Source organism: Mauremys mutica, chromosome 5 (genome assembly GCF_020497125.1).
Source record: "Mauremys mutica isolate MM-2020 ecotype Southern chromosome 5, ASM2049712v1, whole genome shotgun sequence".
NCBI classification, from domain to species: Eukaryota; Metazoa; Chordata; order Testudines; family Geoemydidae; genus Mauremys; species Mauremys mutica.
Window position 1 is genome coordinate 93,891,341 of NC_059076.1, and position 24,204 is coordinate 93,915,544.

A 24,204-nucleotide genomic window follows, 5' to 3' on the forward strand; every position below is an offset into this window, starting at 1 on the left:
CTAAATAACTATATAGTTCTTAAAACTATGCTAGGTATTTGCAAACAAATGAGAAGATTCTCTCCTTGCCTTGCAGACTTTACAATCTAATCTGATTTAATCATGATGATCTGTTTGGGGCTTTGGGGGGCTGTTGGTTTATATATGCAATAAACTAAATATTGGTCTTTGCTTCATTATTTCCACAATAATTTTGAGAATGAACAATCATAATGTAGTTAATCTGCTATTCTTTCTTGTTTCGTGTGGCCCTCCAGTGCAAAAATCATTATCAGCCATTTGAGTTGAGATGATGATCAGCAAATTCAAGTGCAGTAGGGCCAGGGACAAAACAAGAGAAAAGATTATCAGAAGCTCAGGTTGAACCAAAAGCACAGTAATTGGCTTCTATTGCAGAAGTCTTGGTTTATACCAAACTGACACAAACTTGGCAAAAGTCTATAGCTGTCAGGGGCGGCTCTAGGTATTTTGCCGCCCCAAGCACTGCAGGCAGGCTGCCTTCGGCGGCTTGCCTGCGGGAGGTCCCTGGTCCCGCAGATTCGGCGGCATGCCTGCGGGAGGTCTGCTGAAGCCGCGGGACCAGCGGACCCTCCGCAGGCATGCCGCTGAAGGCAACCTGCCTTCCCCCCTCGCGTCGACCGGCAGAGCGCCCCCCGTGGTTTGCTGCCCCAGGCACGCGCTTGGCGTGCTGGTGCCTGGAGCCGCCCCTGCTAGCTGTGTTCCTTCCATGCTGGTTTATGAGCAGTACATTTCAAAATGCTAAAGGTGAACTCCTGACTGTAGTGAAGTCAATGGCAAAACTCCCATTGACTTCAGTGGGGCCAGGATTTCACCCAGACTACAAGCTGTAAGGGTACTTCCTCTGTTTCCCAAGAGCTCCATGGCCTGTGTTCTGGTCACCACAGTCCCCTTTAGCATTTCCTTTTGTAACATACTCTTCTTTTAAGCTGTTGAGCCTAAATAGGCTCAGCTCACCAAATCTGTTGCCTCTGAATCCTGTCTGGGAATTAACACCCTAAAATCCAAGTCCAGTGTCTGTCTCTGTAGGGCCTCCTCAGTGCAGGATCCTTGACTGTAATCAGGACTCCCACCATTGCTACTTCTGATGGAACTGAATTGGCATTAGCAACGTTAGGAAAACGTTGCCAAAATTCCTGGTGGAGATACAGCCTAGGATCATGTTTACAGTGGGAAAATGTATTAGACATTTTAATAAGTATATTAATAAATATGATTTTACTTTGATTATAACCATAGGGTTGCCAGCTCTCCAGGATTTTCCTGGAGTCTCCAAGAATTAAAGATAAATCTTTAATTAAAGAAATCTCCATGAATTTGTCCAACCAAAGTTGGCAACCCTATGTAACCAGGACAATAATGTTTAAAAAACTTATTAATTGGTCATGGATAACTCTAGGGCAGGTTAAGCACAATGACTAACGTTTTTTTAAATATGACTTGTCTATTTCTACACTAGGGGTGAAATCATGTTTAACATCAGGTTAGTTAAAACATTGGTTAAATGCTTGTAACAAGATACATGTTCCTAGTGTAGATGTGGCTTAGGAGGGATATGTCAAAACTTTTCCCTTCTTCTCTGAGCTCCATTGCTTATTGGAGAGCCGTCCTATACTAAACATTTACAATGTAAATTCAATGCTTTTTTAAAATTATTATTATTTTTAAAATGTATACTGTATAGATCTTTCTTCCTCTGTGTGGGAAATGCATCTGCTGTTAAAAATCAGCTCTCTAGACTTTTCAGCCTCCAATCTCTCCATGTAATTTTGACAGGCACCTTAAAGTAATAGTTACCAAGCTGAATTCACCCTTGATGTAAGCTGGCACAACTCTCCATGAAATCAGTGGATGTTGTGTCAGCTTACCCAACGGCTGAATTTGGCCCTCCCTATTTTATTTTCTCCAAAGATGATATAGAGTATAGTGTATAATTGCCATGTCCAAGGCCTACTTTTGAAATAGAAGGGGTAGCTCTGTGATGAGTGACAAGCTATTACTAAGCCTATGTTGTTTCTGTGAAGTATGCTTCAGCAACTTCAGTGCAGAGTTGACATTCGCATCACTCCCCATATTGAAAAGCAGTTAGAGTCCAGAGTTTTAAATACAGATTGCGTGATATACAGATGGATAGTGCACATCATGGACTTCTTTGGTTTTCAGTGGTGGTTCATCTGTTAAATCCTGATTCTTGCAGTTTCTCACAATGTTTAGGAGATATTTTAAATAATAGAAAAGATCTGTCCAAGCCTTTTGGCATTCTCTCAAATAAGAGACCATGGAGTCAGGTCTTTGAGAATTCACAAGTGGGCGCTGCAGAAGTAATTTATAAGCATAGTATTAGCCCTCCACAGTTTTAATGACACACCTACCCTCTTTACACAGTAGGTTACAAAAAAGTGGGATGTTACAGGTCATTATTTCCTAAGGCCTTTAGACTTTTTTTTATATAGGTCAAGAAACTTTCTGCAAAGCTAAAAAAATGCCCAACAGTGTCTTTGTACAGGGGTGATTTGAATGCTAGTCACATAACAACAGAAAGTCTATTGGACAAGTAGCTGAACTTAAACTTCCATTTTTTTCTGAGTCCTTATACCCATGCTTTGATCTGAGTAACTTATCAACCCAAAGACAGTTTAGTTCCAGAAGAAACAACATCACACTTCTGTATTTACGCATGAGAACTTTTTTTTTAAAATGAGGCAAAGTTTTAAGACCAACAGTGATGGCAGTTTACTTTTCTACTAGCCTTTTGTATATCTTAGATTAATACCTTTTCCTCCCTCTCAGCAACAGCTGTTTTGTGCTTTGCTGAATCAGTGTGTCTTTGGTGAGTAGTAGCTCAGAAATGGAGGCTGTCGTTCTCAGCAAATACACTAATTCTCACACGGAGTTTGTAATGTATGCAGCATGTCATATTTTCATCTGTCTTGAGATGCAGCCAATAACAATTTCATATGGATGCTTCTTTTGTGTGTGTGTGTGTGTGTGGTTAAATGTGAGTTTCTGATAGGAGCCTGTCTCAACAGTGAATACGCTGCAGCTACTTCATTCATTTTGATATTTCCTGTGCCAGCTTCTCTTAACACCCCACAGTGTATGGGGAATACAAAGGCATGTCTGGAATGGGGGGTGGACAAAAGGAGGCCATTTCTCTTGGTCCTCTACTGGTGTCATGTGACTGCATGCTAGTGGCAGAAGTTGGAGTACACCCCCTATTGCTCTAACTTCTGCTGGGGCAAGGTGGCCGACAATCAAGGAACCACAATTGGCTCCCTGTTTTCCCCCCCCTGCCCACACACACACTCCCTCTATAACTGAGCTCTGCTAGAACGAACTGGAGAACTGAGCCTATTGTGTATTGACAAAAATGAAGTAAAGTACTTTGTTTCCAGGTGGCTCACTTGGGAAATATTAACATACTCAAACATGTACTTGCCACCCCGGGAGTTAAGATGAACGGTGTGGGGGGTGGAAGGGTCTGAAAAAGGGATATGAAATGCAAGATGTTTGAAACTGTATTGGAAGCTACTGACTTCAGGCAAGTCATTTTATTTGGAAGGTTTCAGGGTCACCAACAGCATTTCTGTGTCAATTTTAAGACAGCTGATTTGTTTGAATAGAAACGGCTTCTTTCAGTGAATGACAGGAGATAAGAATCCAGTATGACAAGGAATTGGCTGATGATGGGAGTAGTAAGAAAATTTAAATCAGACTTAGGAAAAAAAAAGTAACATTAAAAAAATCACTGAAACCTATAACCAGCATATTTAAAGATATTGGCTGAAGAGCTCTCTGAGGAAGTAATATTTATATTGAACAAATCTTGGAACCCTGGGGAAGTTCCAGAGGCCTGGAAAAAAGCTAATGTTGTGCCAACATTTAAAAAGGGTAAAAAGAATGACCTGGGTAAATATAGGCTGATTAGCCTGACACTAATCCCAGGCAAAATAGATCCATGTAGGTCACCATTACAGAATCAGGGATTGTACTTTGCAAAGCAGTGACTGTGAAAGTAACTTGGGGACCATGGTGGATAACTAGTTGAACATGAGATCCAAATGCCATGCAGTGGTTAAGAGACCTAACATAATCCTTGGATTTATAAACCTGGGAATATCAAATAGAAAAAAGGGAGATGGTATTACCACTGCATATGGCATTATTAAGATCACTGCTGGAGTAACTGTGTGCATTTCTGGTGTCCACACTTTCAAAAAAGATGTTGACAAATTAGAAAGGGTTCAGAAAAGAACTACAATATTAATTAAAAAATCTGCCTTATGTTGAGATTAGTTTAACTATGAGAAGGTTGAGAAGTGACTGATCACAATCTTTAAGTGCCTGATATTAGAGGACTGTATCTAATAAAGGGCTGCTTAATCTAGCAGAAAAAGACGCAATGAGATCTAATGGCTGGAAGCTGAAACTAGACAAATTCAGACTGGAAATAAGGTGCAATTTTTAAACAGTGAGGGTTATTATGTGTTGCAGCAGGTTGCCTAGGGATGGGGTGGATTCTCCATCACTTGAAGTCTTTAAATCAAGACTGGATGTCTTTCTACAAGATATGCTGTAGCTATGGGCTTGATGCAGAATTCAGCTGGTGAAATTCCATGGCCTGTGCTATGCAGGTAGAATAGATGGTCATAGTGGTTCCTCCTAGCCTTAAAATATTGGCATGTTATATACAGCAGGGAAACAGATTGGGCTTTTGGATGATAGAATGATCAATAGCTAAGGATAGAGGGAACTATGTGGTTGGTGGTTCCAACTCCCTGTCTCAGAAAGGAAGGATCCTGCACACTGCTTTTCATTTACTTATCTCAGTTGGAATACAACTAATGAACACTGTTTCCTCTGCCTCTCCCCAAACCACATGAACTCCTTCATGCAGGGAAGGTAGGGTGGGGAGGCTATCAATAGAGTGTCTTGCTCACCGTAAATCAACCATTAGTTGAGACTACAGGATCAGGCCAGCCAGGCAATTATCTAGAAATGCAAATATCTTTATTGGCCTAAGCAGCTCCCAGGTTGTCCATTCCTAAGGCCAGCTTTAGCTTGATTAATTTTTTCCCAGGAAAGGGGAAATGGTTTCCATCTGATGATCATTCATAACTTTATTTTGGAATCTGAAATGGAGGATAATTGGCTTTTTTTCCCTCCCTTTTAGGGCACCAATGCCTCTGCTCTGGAAAAAGACATTGGTCCAGAGCAGTTTCCAATCAATGAACACTACTTTGGGTTGGTCAATGTAAGTACCATTTCTGTAAGGTGAACTGTATACTATTTTATATTGAACAGTTGTGATAAGAACCATATAGACTCTTTTATGGTTTGATGCTGCTTTAATTTCAATGACCTCCAGTGCAACACTGATTTAAGCCTAGAATTTGGGAGGGTGCTCCTCGTGTTCCAGGGGAAATTTTAGGTAATATGTTGAGAGTTGGTTGCACCTAAGTCAAACATTTTAGGACATCTACCATTTGAAGAGAACAGTTTAGTGAAATCTGAGTAGTTTTAACATTTTATAAACCACTTCTTTCCCTGACCCCAAGTAAAATTAAATAATATCTTTTTCTAGCTATAAAACCCCACTTTGATATTTACCTTTTTAAATCAGGATGCACGAAGTCAATGGGAATGGAGTATTTACATGGTTAAAATTTGGCATATGCTTAGGTGTATCTGTCAAAAAGCATTATTCACCTAATGGAGAGCGGATGAGCGAAAGCATCCAGTCTAAAGGGTGTTTTTCATGTCCCGAATGAAACCGATTTAAGATCTGCTCCTATTGCAGTCACTGGGAGTTCTGCCATTGATTTCAGTGGGAACAGGAGTGGGCCATTCCAGAGCATATTGGTTTATAGGAACTCTTATCAAAGATGCGCTCATTGTAGTGAATACCTTTTAAATAATGCCCCTACATTTGGAGCTTTTCTTTTCAGTTCTAGTCAGTTAAGAAATTTTAATATTTATACTTTTTTTTTTTTGCTAAGTGACAGTCAGTAAATGGCACCAAACCTATATTCAGTCAACATCTGTGTGGTAACTGATGGGGAATTCTACTGGAGATGCAGATTGCGGAGGCTGGATGAAGTGATTAGTTTATATTACCTTGCACAGTGATTCAGGGCATTTTTGCTTTTACATTGGCAGTTTGGGAACACCTGCTACTGTAACTCTGTGCTGCAGGCATTGTATTTTTGCCGGCCATTTCGGGAGAATGTGTTGGCATACAAGGCCCAACAGAAAAAGAAGGAAAACCTCTTGACATGCCTGGCAGACCTTTTCCACAGTATTGCTACTCAGAAAAAAAAAGTTGGAGTGATTCCACCAAAGAAGTTCATTTCAAGGTTACGAAAGGAGAATGGTGAGTGCAAACTCTGATTCCTTTCAGAGACTCATGTAATGCCTAGGAAAGTAAAAACATTGAACAGTGTGGTCAGATTAATCAAACAATCAGGTTAGATTTGTAATAAGCTTTTAATGCTTTGTTTCCTAAATATTAATTATTTAGTGTATACATATACGTGTGCGTGTGTGTTGTAGTTGGCAATAACTATACTAGGATTTGCAATTAAGGGCCAAATCTTCTATGGGTGCACTGCTCTATTGATATTTCCACTGCACAGAGGGGCAGGCTGTAGAAAGCCAGCAGCAGGCAGTTGGGTCTGGATGAGGGGCTTTGCATGGCTTTCTATACGGTACCATGGAGATGGATATTTTGGGCAGCTGGAAGAGCGAATGAGGTGTGACCAGTAGGTTTGTGGATAGTACAGATCCACTAGCCCAAAACATCCTGGGGTTCAGTATGTGCATACATGCAGTGAGCTACATCTGCTGCTCCTCCCGTTCCCAGAAATAGTGACTTCACAGGAGCAACGGTGCCCACTCCATCTGGGGAGATTCCTCTCTAAGGGCATCAGAGGAGGAGGCAGTCTTGGTAACACAGCTTCATTCTGCATGGGAGCCATCTCAGTTGGTGTGGCCCAAGAGACAGTGCAAAGGGTCTACATACAGATAGCCCTGTGCCTCTGATGGAACCCCCTGGGAAGGGATTCACATGCATCTTGGCTGGAGGGGGTTGTAGGAGATAAAAATACATGTATTTGGGAAACAGAAGTTCCTGCATCTTCGACAGAAAGTGGGATGGGGCAAACTACGCTGCTGATGGAAATATTCAAAGGAAATTCTGAAATTGGAGCATCTTATATGACATCACCACAGAGATGCCTCCCATGAGTTTCCTTCTGGTTTGTGACTGTGCATGTGTGCGCACCATCTGGCCCATTATTTATTGAGCTTTATTGACAGAAGCAAAAATTCAGGAAATGTTTTCAGGAGCAATGCACTTACCAAATTACTGTGGGAAAACAATATCCCTTTGAAAAAAATTCATACCTTTTTGTGTCAGACTCTCCCACCCTCAATCCTCACCTATGTTTTTTATTGCCCCAATTAAGCACATTCCTAACATAGAGCACATAGTCAGTGGGATTACTCACAAGCTTAAATTAGGCAGGTTTTAAAGTATGTTCCTGAATTGGGGCTTGTACTTGTATTTGGGAGCAAAACCTGAATTTAAGTATATCCTTTCCTGCATGGAGCAAAGGAACTTTAGAAAGATACAATTCTTCTTCTCTCCTTTGCAGATCTCTTTGATAACTACATGCAGCAAGATGCACATGAATTTTTAAATTACTTGTTAAACACCATTGCAGACATCCTGCAGGAGGAGAAGAAACAGGAAAAGCAAAATGGGAAACTAAAAAATGGAAACATGAATGAAGCTGAAGAGAACAATAAACAAGAACTCACCTGGGTGCATGAGATTTTTCAGGGAACACTGACTAACGAAACTAGATGTTTGAACTGTGAAACCGTAAGCATTGGGGTGGTTGATATTTTTACACACTAATAGATATGTATAAATATGTGAATCTATTCTGCCACCTGAGAAATGTGGATATTCCTGTATAACTTCACTTCTTGAAGTGAGTATATTATTTTCCAAAAATACATTTTTGTAAACATAACTTGACTAACCTGTCCCAAACTTTGCAGTTATATGGTTAGACACCTCATTAACTAATCTGATATATCTCTTTCATTCAAGCCATTTTATTTATAAACAGTTAAGTATATATAGATGCTGCTGCAACTGTGGACAACGAATTTGCCTCATTATTCCATGAGTTAGGGATAACTACATAACTCACAAGTGGCAAAGTTAAGATCAAATTGTGCTAATTCAGTCCTAAGAATGTCATTAACATTCAAAGTATTTGCTAACAACACACCGTACATTATCAGGTTCTTTTCCAGTATTTAAAAGAATGTCAACTTGAACACTTCATTTTGAAAAATGAGTACGAGTAGTTCCACCTAGTATACCTGAGAGAGAGAGTTCCCTGCCAATTTTTGTTGTTTTTCAATCACACTTTCCTATTTAAAAAATGTTTTTCTTTCCTTTGTTGCTGTGTGAAAGACCCATGAAAACGGGGAAACTGGCTATTCGGGGAGAACAGTTGAAATTGATATAAAGTGCAGTCAAATACATAGAGGACCAGATTCAGTTGCCCCTGCTCCTATAGAGTAGTGTTGTACTCCACAAAAAGTCTCCTTGACCTAAATAAGACTACTTGCAGAATAACAATATCAGAATCTTGCCCAAAGTGAAAAAACAATGGGAAAAATTGTAAAGCAGTATTTTGCTCTAATGTATTTCAGTTACAATAACCCTAGTAACAATAGTAGGTTAAAAAAAACCCCAAAGGCTGGTTTTTAAATTGACAATGTCTCTTTAAACTTTTGAGATGAAATCCTAAATTTATATTCAGTATTTACTCAGGGAAATTCCCACTGAAGCCAGGATTTTGCCCTAGCTAGCTGAGCAGAACTACTAAATACCTTATTTGTAAAATCTTACAGTGGGTCAGGCCATTGAGAGAAATTTGGGGCCCCGGAACATCATGTTCACTGGGTCCCACCGCCTCCCATTTCATTTTATTTACACAGATGTTACAGATGTTTTGAAGGGCCCCCTGAGCTTGGGATCCTGGTACAATTGTCCCCCTTACCCTCATCCCTGTTGTCAGCCCTGCAGTTGGTCCAAGGTTTGGTGGAAAAATTAACTTCTGAAGATTCCTGTTGTTATAGGAAGGTTGATCTTATAGTTTCCTGTGAGTGCAGGAAAAATCTATTCATACACTTTTCTAGTTTGTATTATGTAATTATTTATTTATTGTCTCATACTTTTTGGAAAGCAATAGGATGGATTAAAAGATGTGGTACAAGTATACAATCTACAACGAGTTATTCGGATACAGGCAGTCTTATTCTTACTTATGAATACAGATTTAATCCACTCTTCCAGTTAATTTTAGTACAGTATACATCACTCTACTTCCAGATCAACAGGTTGCCCCCCACCCCCCAGTCTCTCTGATGGTTTGAAACTGCACCCATTGAAACCAGTGGCGAAATTCCAAGTGACTTCAGTGGTAACAGAATCAAGCCAAAAGACTGAGTATCAACGTGCATTTTTTAAATTTGATAAGCCAGACAGAATTTAGTTTGCTCTTAGTTCCAGCAGCAGAGACAAAATGTTCTCTGAAATTTTTTTCCTCTGTCTTTTGAATTCTAGCTGTGTGTTTACACTACAGGCAGTTGTTGAAAAGTCCTGTGATTTCCTGTCATTTTGCATGGAGTTATGTCACAGAGGGGATTTTTGTTTGAAGAGTTGCTGTTAGTTTTATTTGGATATATTTTATGGCTACCCACATCTTTGAGAATATCAAAATTCATCCCAAAACATGTTCCTATGGGTTCAGGGCTGACATCAGCTGGATTCACCATGTCTGCTGGGTTGGTGGTTACTTTAAAGATGGGCCCAAACCAGAACATTGATTTGGAGAAGTTTGGATCCAGATCTAGATTTGAACTTTGCTTCTCAGTCCCATCTCAGGTTATTCTAATGAGATGCAGACACACATGGAGTTACTAACAGTTTAGAGTATTTAATCGGTGTGCACAATTTTTTTTTAAATGAACAGGATTTGATTTTCATGAAGTTGGCCAAAATCAGTTCATGTGGCAATCTTGCTTCAAACTCAGTTTCTTTCAGAGCTGCCTAATAAATGGCTGCATTTATGGATTTTAAAGATTTCCCTCAGACACCAGCCTAAACCTCTTGTACTTATAATGAAATAAGAGGCTAAAGCATGAATATTGGAGACCAGTGGAAAAGAGCATATTTTCAATCTTAAACATGTGATGTGTGTTTGCATACTGAAGAACCTCTGTGGTTGCTGATCTGGGATGAATCAAAGGCCAGGGGGTCTTTTTCTTATTTGCAATAAACTTAGATCCTAGGAAGATTTATTCATGTCTTTCATTCTCAAGACTCTTCTAATACATATTCTGTGTTAATTGGCGATGGATCCCAATTAAAACCTAAGGCCTGAACATTCCTAAATTTTGGAGAAGTCTGGATCTCAATTCAGATTTCTCAGCTGGCAATTCTAAAATAGGCTAAACTAAAACCATGGCCCTAAACACCTCCCACTCCAACAATTTCCCCAAATTTGAATCCTGTAATTGCCTGAAATTCTTTGAGGTGGCCTATAAGGGACATGAGTAGAGCAGGGCAGAGAACAGAAATTCCATTTTGCAGAGCATTGTGACATTTCAATTTTTGTTTTCATTTGGCTGGAATGAAACCTGAACATGTAAAATTATGTGTGAAAGAAAATTACAGGGGAAAAATTGTTTGAGCTTGATCAAAAATGTTAGCGCAATTACAGAATTCCTTTCATTTCAATTTTAATTTCACTGTATGTTATAATGCAAAATTTTAAAAAATCAAAACAAAGTTGTTTTAAAGGAAAAATTGAAAATTTTCATTAAAAATATTGAAATTAAATGGGATATTTCAATATTGTTAGAACTCCCTCCCTCCCTCCCCTTTTTTTTGTCTGAAATAAAATTGTGATGAAATGGGCATGATTTTGCAAAGCATTTCACTTTCTACAGAACTGCATTCTCTGAGGGAAAACTGTTCTATTGAATTTTTTCCAACCAGATCTACATGCAAGGCTAAAGTTAAAAAATTTGGTACAAAACTAGAAATTTGGTACAAAAATGCTACGCTTACCTCCCTGATTGTCCCTGAAGATGAAAGAACACAAAACCAAATGGTATCCATTTTGGTGAATATATTTCTCCATGCACGTCCATTCTTGATTTATACCAACCACTGCACTTTCATTGCAATCCTGTCCACAGGGGTGAATATAATTATGTAGATCTTTAGCTGTGCGCATATAATGCGGTATATTATATGTAAAAGACGCAAGTAAGCTCTGGTACAATGTGCACTTAAATTTAAAACTGGTAAAAGTATTTTCATATTGTTTTAAAATTCACCATAGAACAATATGTATAAATTATAGGTGCATCTCGAGGGGAAAGAGGTGAAACACCTAGGACTGGTCTACACTACACAATTAGATGGACGTAAGGCAGCTTATGTGAACCTAATTATGTCAGTGTCTACACTAGGACCTTGCTCTCACCAATGTGAGTGCCCTACTACACCGACATCATAACTCCACCTCCACAAGAAGCATAAGGCTTATGTCAGTGTAGTTAGAGAACACAATGTCTGCGTAGACACTGTGTCCATTACATGGGCTTGTTAATTTCACGGCAGGAAAACCCCAGGTGGCTTCCCTCAGCTCCCGGTGGGGAAGGGAGGGGGAGGGGCGTGGCGAGAAGTCCTGGGCAGCTTCCCCCATGCTCTGTGCAGGGAATGGGGGGCAGGATGGGAGCCTGTGGAACTGGTCTCTCAGCTCCCGACACTGCCCCTCTTAGGTTGGTGAAAGTGCTCTTGGTGAGCATGCACACCACTGACCCAAGGAGGGTAGTGTAGACATGCACCACCGCAGTAATTACTAATATAGGTCGACTTAGGTTTGTCGTGTAGACACACCCTTATTCTTTATATTTACATCAGTTATTTTTCACTCTCCTGCTTCTCTCACAAGCATCTGAAAACCACAAATGAACTAAAATTTGACTGCTCCAAAAATGTGGTGGTGAAAAGCCAGGCCATTTTAAGGACTAGAGATAGATGGTCACTTGGTCATGGTCAGTGAGTTGAGATAAGTTCCAGAAACAGAACTGAAATGGTGTGAAAGGTGGATTAATGGACTTGCTGACTGACACGGGAACCTATTTATACAAAGCCAGAAATCTGTCTAGGAAATATTAAAAGTAGTTATTTTGTACAATTTGTATTTGTAGTAATTGTTTCAAGTGCAAAATTTGTATATGGGTTTCAGGTGCATTTAGACCTGTGTTTATCTTTTACATATGTATTTTTTGCTACAGGTTAGTAGCAAAGATGAGGATTTTCTTGACCTTTCTGTTGACGTGGAGCAGAACACATCCATTACGCACTGTCTAAGGTAAATAAATGGAAGATTCATAAATGCATCAGTTTGGGAAACATTTCTACCCCACTCTCCTAAATCATGTTTTCTTTCTGATTCTCTCAGTCCAGTAAAGATTGAAAGTAAAGGTTCTAGGAGCATCCCTGTGTGATGAGATGCAAGACAAACTGTGCCGTGTTAACTGAGCTTTTGCTGAGCAAAAGAAAAAGGGAGTAATTTTGATGTTCATGATGCAATGGAACTTTTAATAAGAAATTTACTTTAAATTCAGTGTGTGTGTGTGTGAGAGAGAGAATACAGTTCCCTATTGGGGTAAGAAATTGATCATCTGGTTCACCTGGAAGAGTTGTTGCTGAATATGAGTTTGCTTCAGTGGGATTTAAGTATGTGTTTAGCTTTAAGCCCATGCTCAAGTGCTTTGCTGATTAGGACTTATGTACATACTAAAAGATAAGCATATCATCTCTCTTTCAGCTGTATGCTTTCAAATTCCAATGGCACTTAGGATTCTCCAAATAGAAGGGTATACAAAGACTGTAAATAGGATGCAGGCAGCACTGACTTTTGCAGCCAAAATCTGGAAAACTTGTTAGTTTTCTAGAACAGCAGTTCCTATCTAATACCTGTATGTGAAAGTACCCTAAACTATACTTCTGAGTGCCTACCTGTTAGATTTAAACAGAAAATTGTATCACAGTCAACCATATGTAAAAAGCTAATTGCACAAATAAGTTATTCTAGATATTCTAAACAGAGCTCAATATTTTATCTAACCTCTTAGTTGTTAAATTCATAAGAAATGTATTGTTTAAAAGGATCCCTCTTCTTCAAGGCTACATAGTTCTTCAATAAAGGATACAGTCTGGAATGGAGAGCCTTCCTAATATTGTGATTTGAATCTGTGCAATCCATTCCTTTCCTCCTACACTTTGCCAGTATCAGATGTGTTTCAGCTAGAACAGAAGCTAGGAAGCTTAGTAGCTTTGCTGGACAACCTCCCATACACATATAGTAGTTTACAGTACTGACATAACTAAAACCTCAGCAGTATAACAGTATAATAGTCACATGCTTTAAGTAGCTTTTCCATCCTCCATTGCAGGAACACAATAGGATGAAAATACTCCAAATCTTTTTTGAGAAGGTGGCTACAGATTGTTACCTACAAAACACACAAGGCAGAGAATCCACAATTGTCATACTTTGTGATGGCCTGTTAGAAGGAGCACAATTCCCTCCTTGGAAGAAAGAGAAACCCTCTTTTAATTAAACATTTGTAAAGCTAGAACACGAGCCTTCCATAGTTGCATTATTATACTGTATCACTCATGATAAAAATGCACAAATGCCTCTGCAGCCTTTTTCAGCAGGAAACATCAAATTATATTACTAAATTTCACTGCCTGTTTTCTATGACAATAACTGCTTTTGCTGCATCTTCATGATGTAAATACTGTAATGTTGAAAAGAGAAACAAGAAAATAAGAATTGTTCAGTATTTCAATAAAACTTATTTCTTCACTACTATAGATGAAACTTTTTTAGTTATTTCTGTCTTTGGTCAGATGAAAAGGTCTTTATGTGCTCCAAAAAATACATGCCTCCAGCATAATCTTTCTCTCCTGAGTATAAGGTCTGGCAAAGAGCAGGAGAGGAATTCATCTAACAAAATGAATTATGTATCAATTATTTTTATTTCCATTCCAAGTTATAAAGGCCAGTTGACTTAGTCCATTTGATCCCAACTTTCAACTCCAGTCTCTTTGTTATCATTTTTTATCCCATTAAAAGATATTATTTATATTGGTTACATGACTAAATAACACCAACACGCTTTCTATTTTAGAAGGCACCTTTCTGACCATTGGATAAATCTTGCAGAGACCTAGGGGCATTTTTTTTTTTAAGAATCCAGATGGGCTAATCCGGAAATAGTTTGGGGTGGGGTGTATGTAAGTAAACTAAAAATTCTCCCCTGCTCTCTATTAAAACCACACAAACAGAATTCAAAGTCTTTTTTGGATCAGTGACATGGGGGAGAATTAGGAGTGTCTTGAGTGCTACAGCTGTTAGGAATATCTTACCCAGTCCTGAAGCTCTTTACTCCTGGGGAAATTCTGCATCACTGTGCACATGCAGAATTCATGTCCCCTGCAGATTTATTTGCTTCCCTGCAGAAAAATGACTTTCTGATGGGGAAGCAAAGGAAAGCCACAAGAGCAGTCATATATCCCTCCCCAGCAGTGCGGGTGCATCATTTTGGGCACCCAGAGTGGTCAACAGAGAGGTAAATCACCAGGGGGGGGGGACTGAAGATGCCCTGGCTGGTGGCTCCTACCCTGCACCAGGCTCAGCTACTAGTCCCAGCTGGGTTGGGAGTGTGGGAGGACAGGACTTCCACTTACCCTGCCAGGTCAGACCCACCCCTAGAAACCTCCCCCGGCTGCAGGAAGCTCTGCCTACCCACTCCCACTTCCTGCCCCCATCTCTCCTCCACAAGGGGAGGGGTCACTGTATTGGGAGTTGCTCCCCCATCCACCCAACCCCCCCACTGACCATCTGCATTGGAACCTTCCTGCACCCAGACCTTCCCACTGTGCCCCACCCTCCTACGCCTGGACCCCCACACCCAGATTACCATCCACTGAGCCCCCTGCACTTGAGCCCCCACCCCGATGAGCCCCCCATACCTGGACCCCCACCACACAGCCCCACTTTCCCAAGTACCCCCCCGCCAAGCCCCATCCCCCCACACCCATCCCCTCACCCTGATGAGCCAGCTTCACCTGGACCCCCTGGCAGAGTCCCATTGCCGCTGCACCCAGAACTCCCACAACAAACTCCTGTGTATCCAGATGCCTCTGCACTTGGACCCCCCCCGAGCTGCCCACACCTAGATTGCCTCACCCAGAAGCTTTTCAGCCCATACCTGGAATCCCCCTCCCCCCCACATTAAGCCCCTCCACACTTAGATCCTGCCTGCCCACACCTGGTGTGCCTGGTGCAGAGGGGCAGTGCCCTGGGGTGTTTCTGGGGCAGGCCCAGCCCTTGCACTGTGTCAGGATCTTTGTCTGTGTTCCAGGGTGGGGGGAGAGGCAGAGGGTGATCTCCCACCTTGCACAGCCAGTGGCCTGTGCTCCCCATCGCCATGCTGTAGCCTCCACATTTATTTATTGACAAATAAAATTTGTGTGCAGAATTTTTACTTTTTTTTGGCAGAGAATTCCCTCAGGAGTACCTTATGCACACACATTTTGCATGAACTTCAGTGTGAGTTATATGGACGGGATGGAAGCATGCATGTCGAATTTAATACTGTTGAAAAGTCTTGTTTGGTGAAGTAATTGCCAGAGTGAAGCAAGTAGCACAAAACTCTTAGTACTCACAAAGAAAAGTAATTCTTAACATTCCCCCAGCAAAGCACATCAACACATGCTCAAGTTTAAACACCAGTAGTCACACTGAAGTCAATGGGATTACTCAGGTATTTAAGTGCTTTGCTGGATCAGGGCCTTTATAAGTATAAGCTGTGATGTAAATAGCATGTTTTAGAAATTGGATGGAACTCCTATTGATTTCAGTGGGGCCAGTGTTTCACCCATTGTGTCTTATTGGCTTTTCAGCTCATCAGTCCAAGTGTGATATTGGGGGAAGTTCCAAGAAACATTAAGAACTGATAATTATATTTATTTACAGAGACTTCAGCAACACAGAAACATTATGTAGTGAACAGAAGTACTACTGTGAAACTTGCTGCAGTAAACAAGAGGCACAGAAAAGGTGGGTAAAGAATAGTGCAGTTCAGTCCCTGTTCAGGTAAACTGAGCTGTTAGGGTACGTCTACCCTGCGATAAAAGACCTGTGGCACGGACACAGCTGGCTCGGGTCAGCTGACTTGGGCTCATAGGGCTATAAAATTGCAGTGTAGCCATTCGGGCTTGGGCTGGAGCCTGGGCTCTGAGATCCCACAAGGGGGAGGGTCTGAGACTTTGGGGCATGGTATTTTTTAATCATAGTGTAGACATATCATTAGTAGAAATTTAAATCACTGCTGAAGTGTAGCTTCACTCACTCTGTTACTGATACATTAAACTACAGTCCAGTCCTCCAACTTCTGTGTTTGTACAACGTTCCCAGTCTCCTGCCTGTGATACCCTTGTGGCTGCAGTGAACCCCCTCCTGAACCTGTTTGCAGCTTCTTGACCTCTAGTGGCTGCAGCCCTCTCCAACACATGTACACTCCATATGGACCTTGAAACCAAGAGGTGGAGCCACAGCTGCTGCACACATCTCTTAGGTCGCCAGTTACTGATGATGGAATACCTCTATTTACAAAGTGCATTTATAATATGCAGACATAGGATTGCAAGAAAAGAATAACACTGAACTGAGCAGCGTTTCATAATATACACCCTTATTAATGATTTCACAGGATGAGAGTAAAAAAGCTGCCAATGATCCTTGCATTGCACCTCAAGAGATTCAAGTACATGGAGCAGTTACACAGGTACACCAAACTCTCTTACCGTGTGGTATTTCCTCTGGAGCTACGTCTCTTCAACACATCCAGCGATGCAGTCAACTTGGATCGCATGTATGACTTGGTGGCTGTTGTCGTTCACTGTGGCAGGTAAAGCGCATTCAGGTGTACCCAACCTATTATTAGATCAGTAGTATTGCCAATTCCAAACATTCAAAAAGCATGTGTCAGGCCTCAAAATATATTGAGATTGGTTTAAAAATCTTGAGATTTTAAAAATGCATTTTGGGTTCTTTTGTCTTTGGAGCTTTTTTCCCAGGCTCCTCAGCAGCCAGCCTGCCTGGTGAGGAGTTTACAAACTACTGTAGAGGTGGGGGGCCCCGGGAGCCAGGAAGTATACTTGTTTGGGAAACACCAAAAAGGTTCCTGGGAACATTTCATTATTTCCAAAAGATTTAACAGAATTTCAATTCTGCAAAAAAATTTCAACATTTTTACTTTTCGCCCTAATTTAAGACAAAACAATTTCCGAAAACCTCAAATTGTTCATGGATGTCAAATTCCGTTTCCTGGCCAGCTCTACTTGAAACAGGTGTCATAGGACTAGAAATGAGACGTGGAAAAGGATCAAACAAACAGTCTAATACACCTATCTGCCAATACATGTATATCTAGAATGCTGACTCTGGGCCTGATCCTGCAACAAATTTGAACAAACAGACCTTTACTACAGTGCAAAGTCACATTGAAGTCAGTGGGATAGTATATGAAAGCCAGGGTCTGCCTGTGCCAAGTTGTTTATGTAGTTGAGATGAACTTTAGGTTACCTAAAATTGGATTATTATAAAATACTTAGGACAAAAAAAATATGTAATTATAGGCCAGCCCAGAATCATAGCCATAATATCCTGCATTGCCATATGAAATACCTATATCTCAGTCAGATTTTTGTAAATGAAGTTGGTTTAAATCCAAGTAATTTAAACGGAGTTATTCTGTTTATATACCAGTGTAACGAAGATTAAAATCTGGCCCTCTGTATCTTACTTCCATTGGGTTGGAAATATGTGGAGACAGCATATTCAGACTCTAGCAGGAGGCAGTGGTTGTATTTTCTTTTCTTACTAAATGGTGATTGCTTCAGCTGGCTGATTTTAAGGACTGGTAATGATTGGTTAGAATGAAGAATTGTAGCTATAATAGGAGTTCTTGGATGTGATGGATTGTCAAGCGTGGAAAAAACTAGAAGAATTCTTAAAGCTCAAAAGTAATGTGAACAATTGTTCTCCCCACCCAGAAGAAGATACATAATTACATTTCCATGTTTAATATCAGCCTGTTTTCTTCCTATTTAAATTCCATTGAGCAATTTTGAAAATATTTCTCATAGTTTATGTCTGCCACCAACTAATTGTCAATTACTTTTTAGCTAGATTTATAAACTACCATAATGCAGATAATGAGAGGGCATTCAATTTTAAGTTGGCCAACCCATTTTAGATAACCCAGTATAGGAGAAAGAAGAATGCACGTGTCTATTTAACACTGAAAGCTGGCTTACAAGGGGCTTCAGTGGAAATATAATATCTATTTAACATATGACTTATCAAAACCAGCCCATTTATATCTCACACTTTTTAATTACTTTTTTTTCTAGTGGACCTAATCGTGGGCATTATATTACCATTGTGAAAAGTCACGGATTTTGGCTTTTGTTTGATGATGACATTGTAGAGGTCAGTATGCTGATGATCATGAAAAGATTATTGGTCTGTAAGTTCCTATGTCCATTTGGTGTGGCTTACCATTCAGAGACCATCAGCTTTTGATGGTGACTTGATTTCCCTCTTCCCTTTCCCCCCCAATTTAAGAAAAGATAAACAAGCCAAGCTCTTTCAGTCTCCTCTCATAAGCTAGGCCCTTCAGTCCCCTATCATCCTAATAGCTCTTCTCTGCACCTGTTCCAGTCTGAATTAATCTTTTTTGAACATGGCTTACCAGACCTGTGCACAGTATTCCAAATGAGGTCTGACCAGTGCCTTGTACAATGACATTAATACTTCTCTATCTCTATTGGAAATGCCTCCCCGATGCATCCTAGAATCATATTTGCCCTTTTTCACAGCTGCATCACATTGGTGGCTAATAGCTATCCAAGGATTGATCTGCACACCCAGTTCTCTCTCATCCTCTGTCACTTTCAACTGGTGAACTCCTGGGTCGTAGCAGAAATTTTTATTATTAGACCCTAATTGTATGACTTTGCTCTTTGTACTACTGAATGTTATCCCATTTGTTATTCCAATCTTCAGGGTCATCCAGATCTTCCTGTACAATATTCTGATCCTCCTCTGTGTTGACAGTGCCTCACAACTCCATTAGTAACTTCCCTCCAATCTGATAGTTCACCTTTCAGCACAACCTGCTGTCTATAAATCAGAGCAGAATCTGTCCTACGGTTGGTGCAGATGCAGTCTACTCATAGTGCAGTAGTGTCTCAAACAGACACTAAAAATCGCTGCAGTATGTTGCCAAGACGAGGGGCTGGTTCTGATCTCACTCTAGTGTAAGTCAGGAGCAAATTCATTGCAGTTATAGCAGACTAAAACTAGTGCGAGATCAGAATCAGGCCCATTGTTTGGAAGGAGAGAGCGTGGTACTACACCTCTACCCCGATATAACGCTGTCCTTGGGAGCCAAAAAATCTTACTGCGTTATAGGTGAAACCACGTTATATCAAACTTGCTTTGATCCACCGGAGTGCACCCCTCCCTCCTCCTGAGCACTGCTTTACCGTGTTATATCCAAATTCATGTTATGTTGGGGTAGAGGTGTACTTAAATATAAGGGTCGCAGAATCTGTCCCAAAAGACGCTGTGATGAGGAAAAAAAAAAGGAGGAAAGTCGAGTATCTCTGGGGAAGGCAAAAGTTAAATGCAGTATCACTACTTCAGCACCAATCTACCATTACATTTGTAGAAAAAACTTAAATCACAATTTACCTGTTTGCTATTATGTAACAGAGAAAAGATTCTCTCCATTTACCTATGGCAAATCCTGCTTGGATTACTCAGAGTAGTAGTCCCATTGATTTCAATGAGTGAAGCAATCAGGATTTGGCTCCTAAACTATTAAACGGCCCATTCACTTCTTGAATCACTAACAAAACTTGCTAATCATTACCCTGAGGCAAATAACTACATACGTGTTTTTGCATTTTTATATTAATTTAATCCAAGCTTAGTTTTTTTTCTTAGCAAACATTTTAAACAACTCTGTTTATTTTTTGCAGAAAATAGATGCTCAAGCTATTGAAGAATTCTATGGTCTGACCTCTGATATATCAAAAAATTCAGAATCTGGTTATATTTTATTCTATCAGTCAAGAGAGTGACTTGGAGAACTGTGAAATGCTGCAAGTGGAGAAAACTGATCAGCACTGTTAACTGACTTTTACACAGAGCACATCCTGAATAGCCGAACAATGATCTATCTTCTACTAAATGGTTTATGTGTTCTTGACTATAACCCTTCATTTCTGACGTGCAGCACTTTTTTTTTTTAAGTATGACTCTGAATGAATTTCAGTCAGCTCTTAGTAAAATTTATATGGACTAACATTTACAGATAATAGGATTTGGGGTCATCTGTTAAATCCAGCTGAGCTAGAATAGTATTTTCTATGGAAGTGTGCATTATATTTAGGGCAAATTGTTTAAACTTTCTAATTAGCTTTGGGATATCACTTTATGAAGCATTCCTTTAAATATGTACTAATATGTATTGTAATCTATTTAATAACCATTGGAATTGTGGCTGCATAGGGGATTTTGTCATGTTGCTCTCCACCGCTAGAAAGATATTCTTCTCAAATCCTTTGAGCTTTGGGTTATTAAAAACTTTAAATGGGTAACTTCAAGACTATAATTCACATAAAGAGATTTAAATCACATTGGAGCAAAATCATACAATGTGTCCAATCTTCCTGTTTATCCTGATGAGAGAGCACAAATAAGCTGAACTGGTCATTTTGATTCTAAAAGCCACAGAGGCACTGAGGGTTTTGTTGGGAAAAGTGGAGGGAGAGGTTCCTCACATGAAGTACTTTTCTAAGGAGTGATCTTATGTTTCTGCCAAAAGAATAACAGAACGTGTGTGTGCTTATTGAATTTGCAGATATTCCAATATTGTGCATACAAAACATCTCCTTCATCAGAGCTAGTATTACACAGTCTAGTTAAGTAATGTTATTGATACAATATCTATCATTGGGCTCAATCTCACAATGTGCTGAGCACCCACCGCTCCAAATGACATCAGTGGCAACTATAGGTATTTGGCACCTAGGACAAGGCCCATTGCTTATCAATGTAGAAACCTGTTGTGTAATAATCCGTAGTTTATACCTGCAGTATGTATTGACCATACTCAGCATCAGCAGTCATGTTTGTCAACATCTCAATCACTGTGGTATCAGAAAGGTTCAAGAGTACATGGTTCTAGAGTTATCAAAAGGCATAATGCGACTGTTCATGTTTTACTTTTCAAACCTGGTTGTCACTGGTCATGTTCTTGCTAATAAATTGCTATAAAGTAATACTGGAAATACTTGGCAAGAAAGGAGAGTAAGAGGAAGTATCAATAGGGCATGAGAAGGGATTGATAGTGTGTTGAGAGTAATTTTCTGTCTGACAGCTGACTTGGTAGATTTGACAATAATATTTCACCATTTAGTGTATGGATGTTAAGGATCGAATCCTGGTCTCACTGAAGACAATTGGTAAAACTACCATTATCTTCAATAAAACCATGATTTGGCCCTACTAGAGGGGGAGGAGAGAAAGAGAGGGGGAGGAATTCTAGAAAGATTGACGCATCGTCATCTCACAGTATTTACTGTTACATGTTTTTAACTTTTTGTAAATTTATTAGAAAGTGTCACTTTCAGTCCTTTTTTGGAAGTCCAACTGTAGTTTTGTCGCTGAGCTTTTTATTTCAACAAATATTGTTTAAAACCAATGGTGAATCTGATAGTTCTGTTTCTCTTGGGAGAGTGGGGGAAAAAAAAAAACTTACTTGTGTTACAATCTACTGTGAAAGTGAAATTGTTTTTATTATGTTTTAGTGAGCATGCAATGTTAGCCTCTGGTATAACATGGTTTGAAATTTATTTGGAATTATAAGTGGCCATTTTATATCAGTGGCCATATACTAAGAAGTATAGCACTTTACCTTGGAAGAAAAACAAAACTGGATTTTTCATCTTCAAAGATTTGTGAATTATTTATTATGCTAGTGTATTGATCCAACAGATCAGACACAGGATCTAATCCTACAACTCTTCTTATGTGAGTAGTCCAAGTGTTCTAATGGGACCATTCACATGAGTAAAGGTTGGAGGATTGAGTCCAAAGAAGTGCACTTTTTTCGTTTACTCACAGTGGGATGGAAGTTTTACCATAGAGGACTATGATGTTTCTTAATTTTAGAACTGGCCTAATAAGAGGCTTCAACAATCTCTGAAGTCCATTGACTATAATGGAGCTGGATCAGGCCCTAAATTCTGTAAAATCACTTGTCTTCTTTAATGGAATATTTCTGAACATTCACATCTTTCGATTTAATAAATGTGGCCATCTTTTGCCTGGGAAGTGAGACTGTATTCTGGTTGTGAATAAATGTACTTTTTAGATCAGAGTTAACCAAGGTCAGACAAACATTCTGTACTTTGCAATTTGCTGCCATACATATTTAGGATGTGTGTGAAACTTTACAACAAAACAAAAAGAAATAGCAATGTATGACTTGTGTTCGGGACTGATGTTTGTATAAAGAACAATTGTACATAAAGAAATTATTTTAAAATGTGTCAGATTCTAGGAAATGGTTTTTGTGTTAATAAAGTTTGGGTATTGCAGCAATAGTTAAACACTAACATCTAAGATTCAGCATATGCAAATTTTTGTTTTTCCCAGGCTGCAAGACAAGACTTTATGTTGGATAATAAATTCAGATAATTACAATTTGTTCCCTGACTGTACAATTATTATGGCAGGCTTTTTTCATACTTTATGGGTTAAAAAAAAAAAGTCCATCAACATTTCTGTGATACATTAGGGGGACCCAGAGGAGTTAGATGTAAGTGCTGCAGGGTTGTTAAATAGAGGGTTTTGCTAATTCAAGAAAAGATTTACAGTAATGATGTAACACGAGTAGAAAATCAATGGCTGGATTTCAACTTTGGAGAAAGCCTGGAAATACTACAAAGTACATAATGTCAGCATGAAATTTATTTTAGCACCAGTTAAATTACGCAGTATTTGTTTGGTCTGTCGATCAAAAATATTGCATTGTGATACAGTTCTAATCATCAGTTTAGGGTCCATCCACCACCCTGTCTCCAAGCCAGCAAAACTCTTAATCATGGGCTCAACTTTAAAATGTGAGTTGCCTTATTGAAGTCGATAAAGCTATACACTTGGTTAAAGTTAAGCTCATTTGTAAGTGCTTTGCTGGATTGGGGCCAGGGTGCTCAGCGCCTTGCAGGATGATGTACATTTATTTACCTGGATTTTTAACATACACATGGTATATTTTTCAGACATTTTATATACTTACATTTTTCACTTCCAGTGCATCATGAAAAGAGTGGAGAAAATCTGGGACAATCAAGAGTTTTCTAGCCAGCAATTTTAGAAAAAAATTGTAGCAGATTGTCTGTGCTCCTGTATAATGTGATTTTTAGTTTATTGAGCTGTAACTGGATTAGTCCCAAGAATAATTAAAAGTTCATTAGTTGTGTTGTGTGCCATTGCATGAGATGTATTTTCTGTGTAACGTTGTTACTCGTTCATCTCCACATTTTATTACATGTTCTTGTTTATAGAAAAGAACATTTTTACTCTCTGTTGGTATTCCGCTAAACCCAAGGAAGTGTTACTGTGCACTGTGTAAATTAGCTATCTTGGAGGACAAGTTCAGACCCAAATCTTATGTATCCCAGAACAAGCTGTCAGCATATTATACATTTTCTATTTTTGGAACATAGTAGATGGGGACAAAAGAAGGGATCAGTGAGGAAGGAGGATCAGTGAAAGCAGAGTATCTAGTTGAAAATAAGATGTGCACAACCACCCCAATACTCAACCAATTTCAATAGGGTGCAGATGTGGTTCAATAGACTAACATTTTAAAGTCTGACTCCCTTAGCAGTTAAAATTAAAAAGCAGCAGATGTTAAATTCAATGC

The 24,204-nt window shown here is 39.5% G+C and overlaps 1 protein-coding gene across 2 annotated transcripts in view; it reads left to right on the plus strand.

Moving 5' to 3' along the window:
• Positions 1–22,979, plus strand: part of USP46 (ubiquitin specific peptidase 46) — a 31,863-nt gene extending 8,884 nt beyond the window's left edge. For both annotated transcript variants that reach the window (XM_045019028.1, XM_045019029.1), the window contains 8 exons: positions 5,192–5,272; positions 6,178–6,391; positions 7,674–7,903; positions 12,415–12,491; positions 16,173–16,256; positions 16,909–17,106; positions 18,614–18,692; positions 20,249–22,979. In XM_045019028.1, the coding sequence (XP_044874963.1) occupies positions 5,192–5,272; positions 6,178–6,391; positions 7,674–7,903; positions 12,415–12,491; positions 16,173–16,256; positions 16,909–17,106; positions 18,614–18,692; positions 20,249–20,350 (1,065 nt within the window). In that variant the 3' untranslated portion in view covers positions 20,351–22,979. The remainder of the gene's footprint in view (positions 1–5,191; positions 5,273–6,177; positions 6,392–7,673; positions 7,904–12,414; positions 12,492–16,172; positions 16,257–16,908; positions 17,107–18,613; positions 18,693–20,248) is intronic.
• Positions 22,980–24,204: the final 1,225 nt, after the last annotated feature.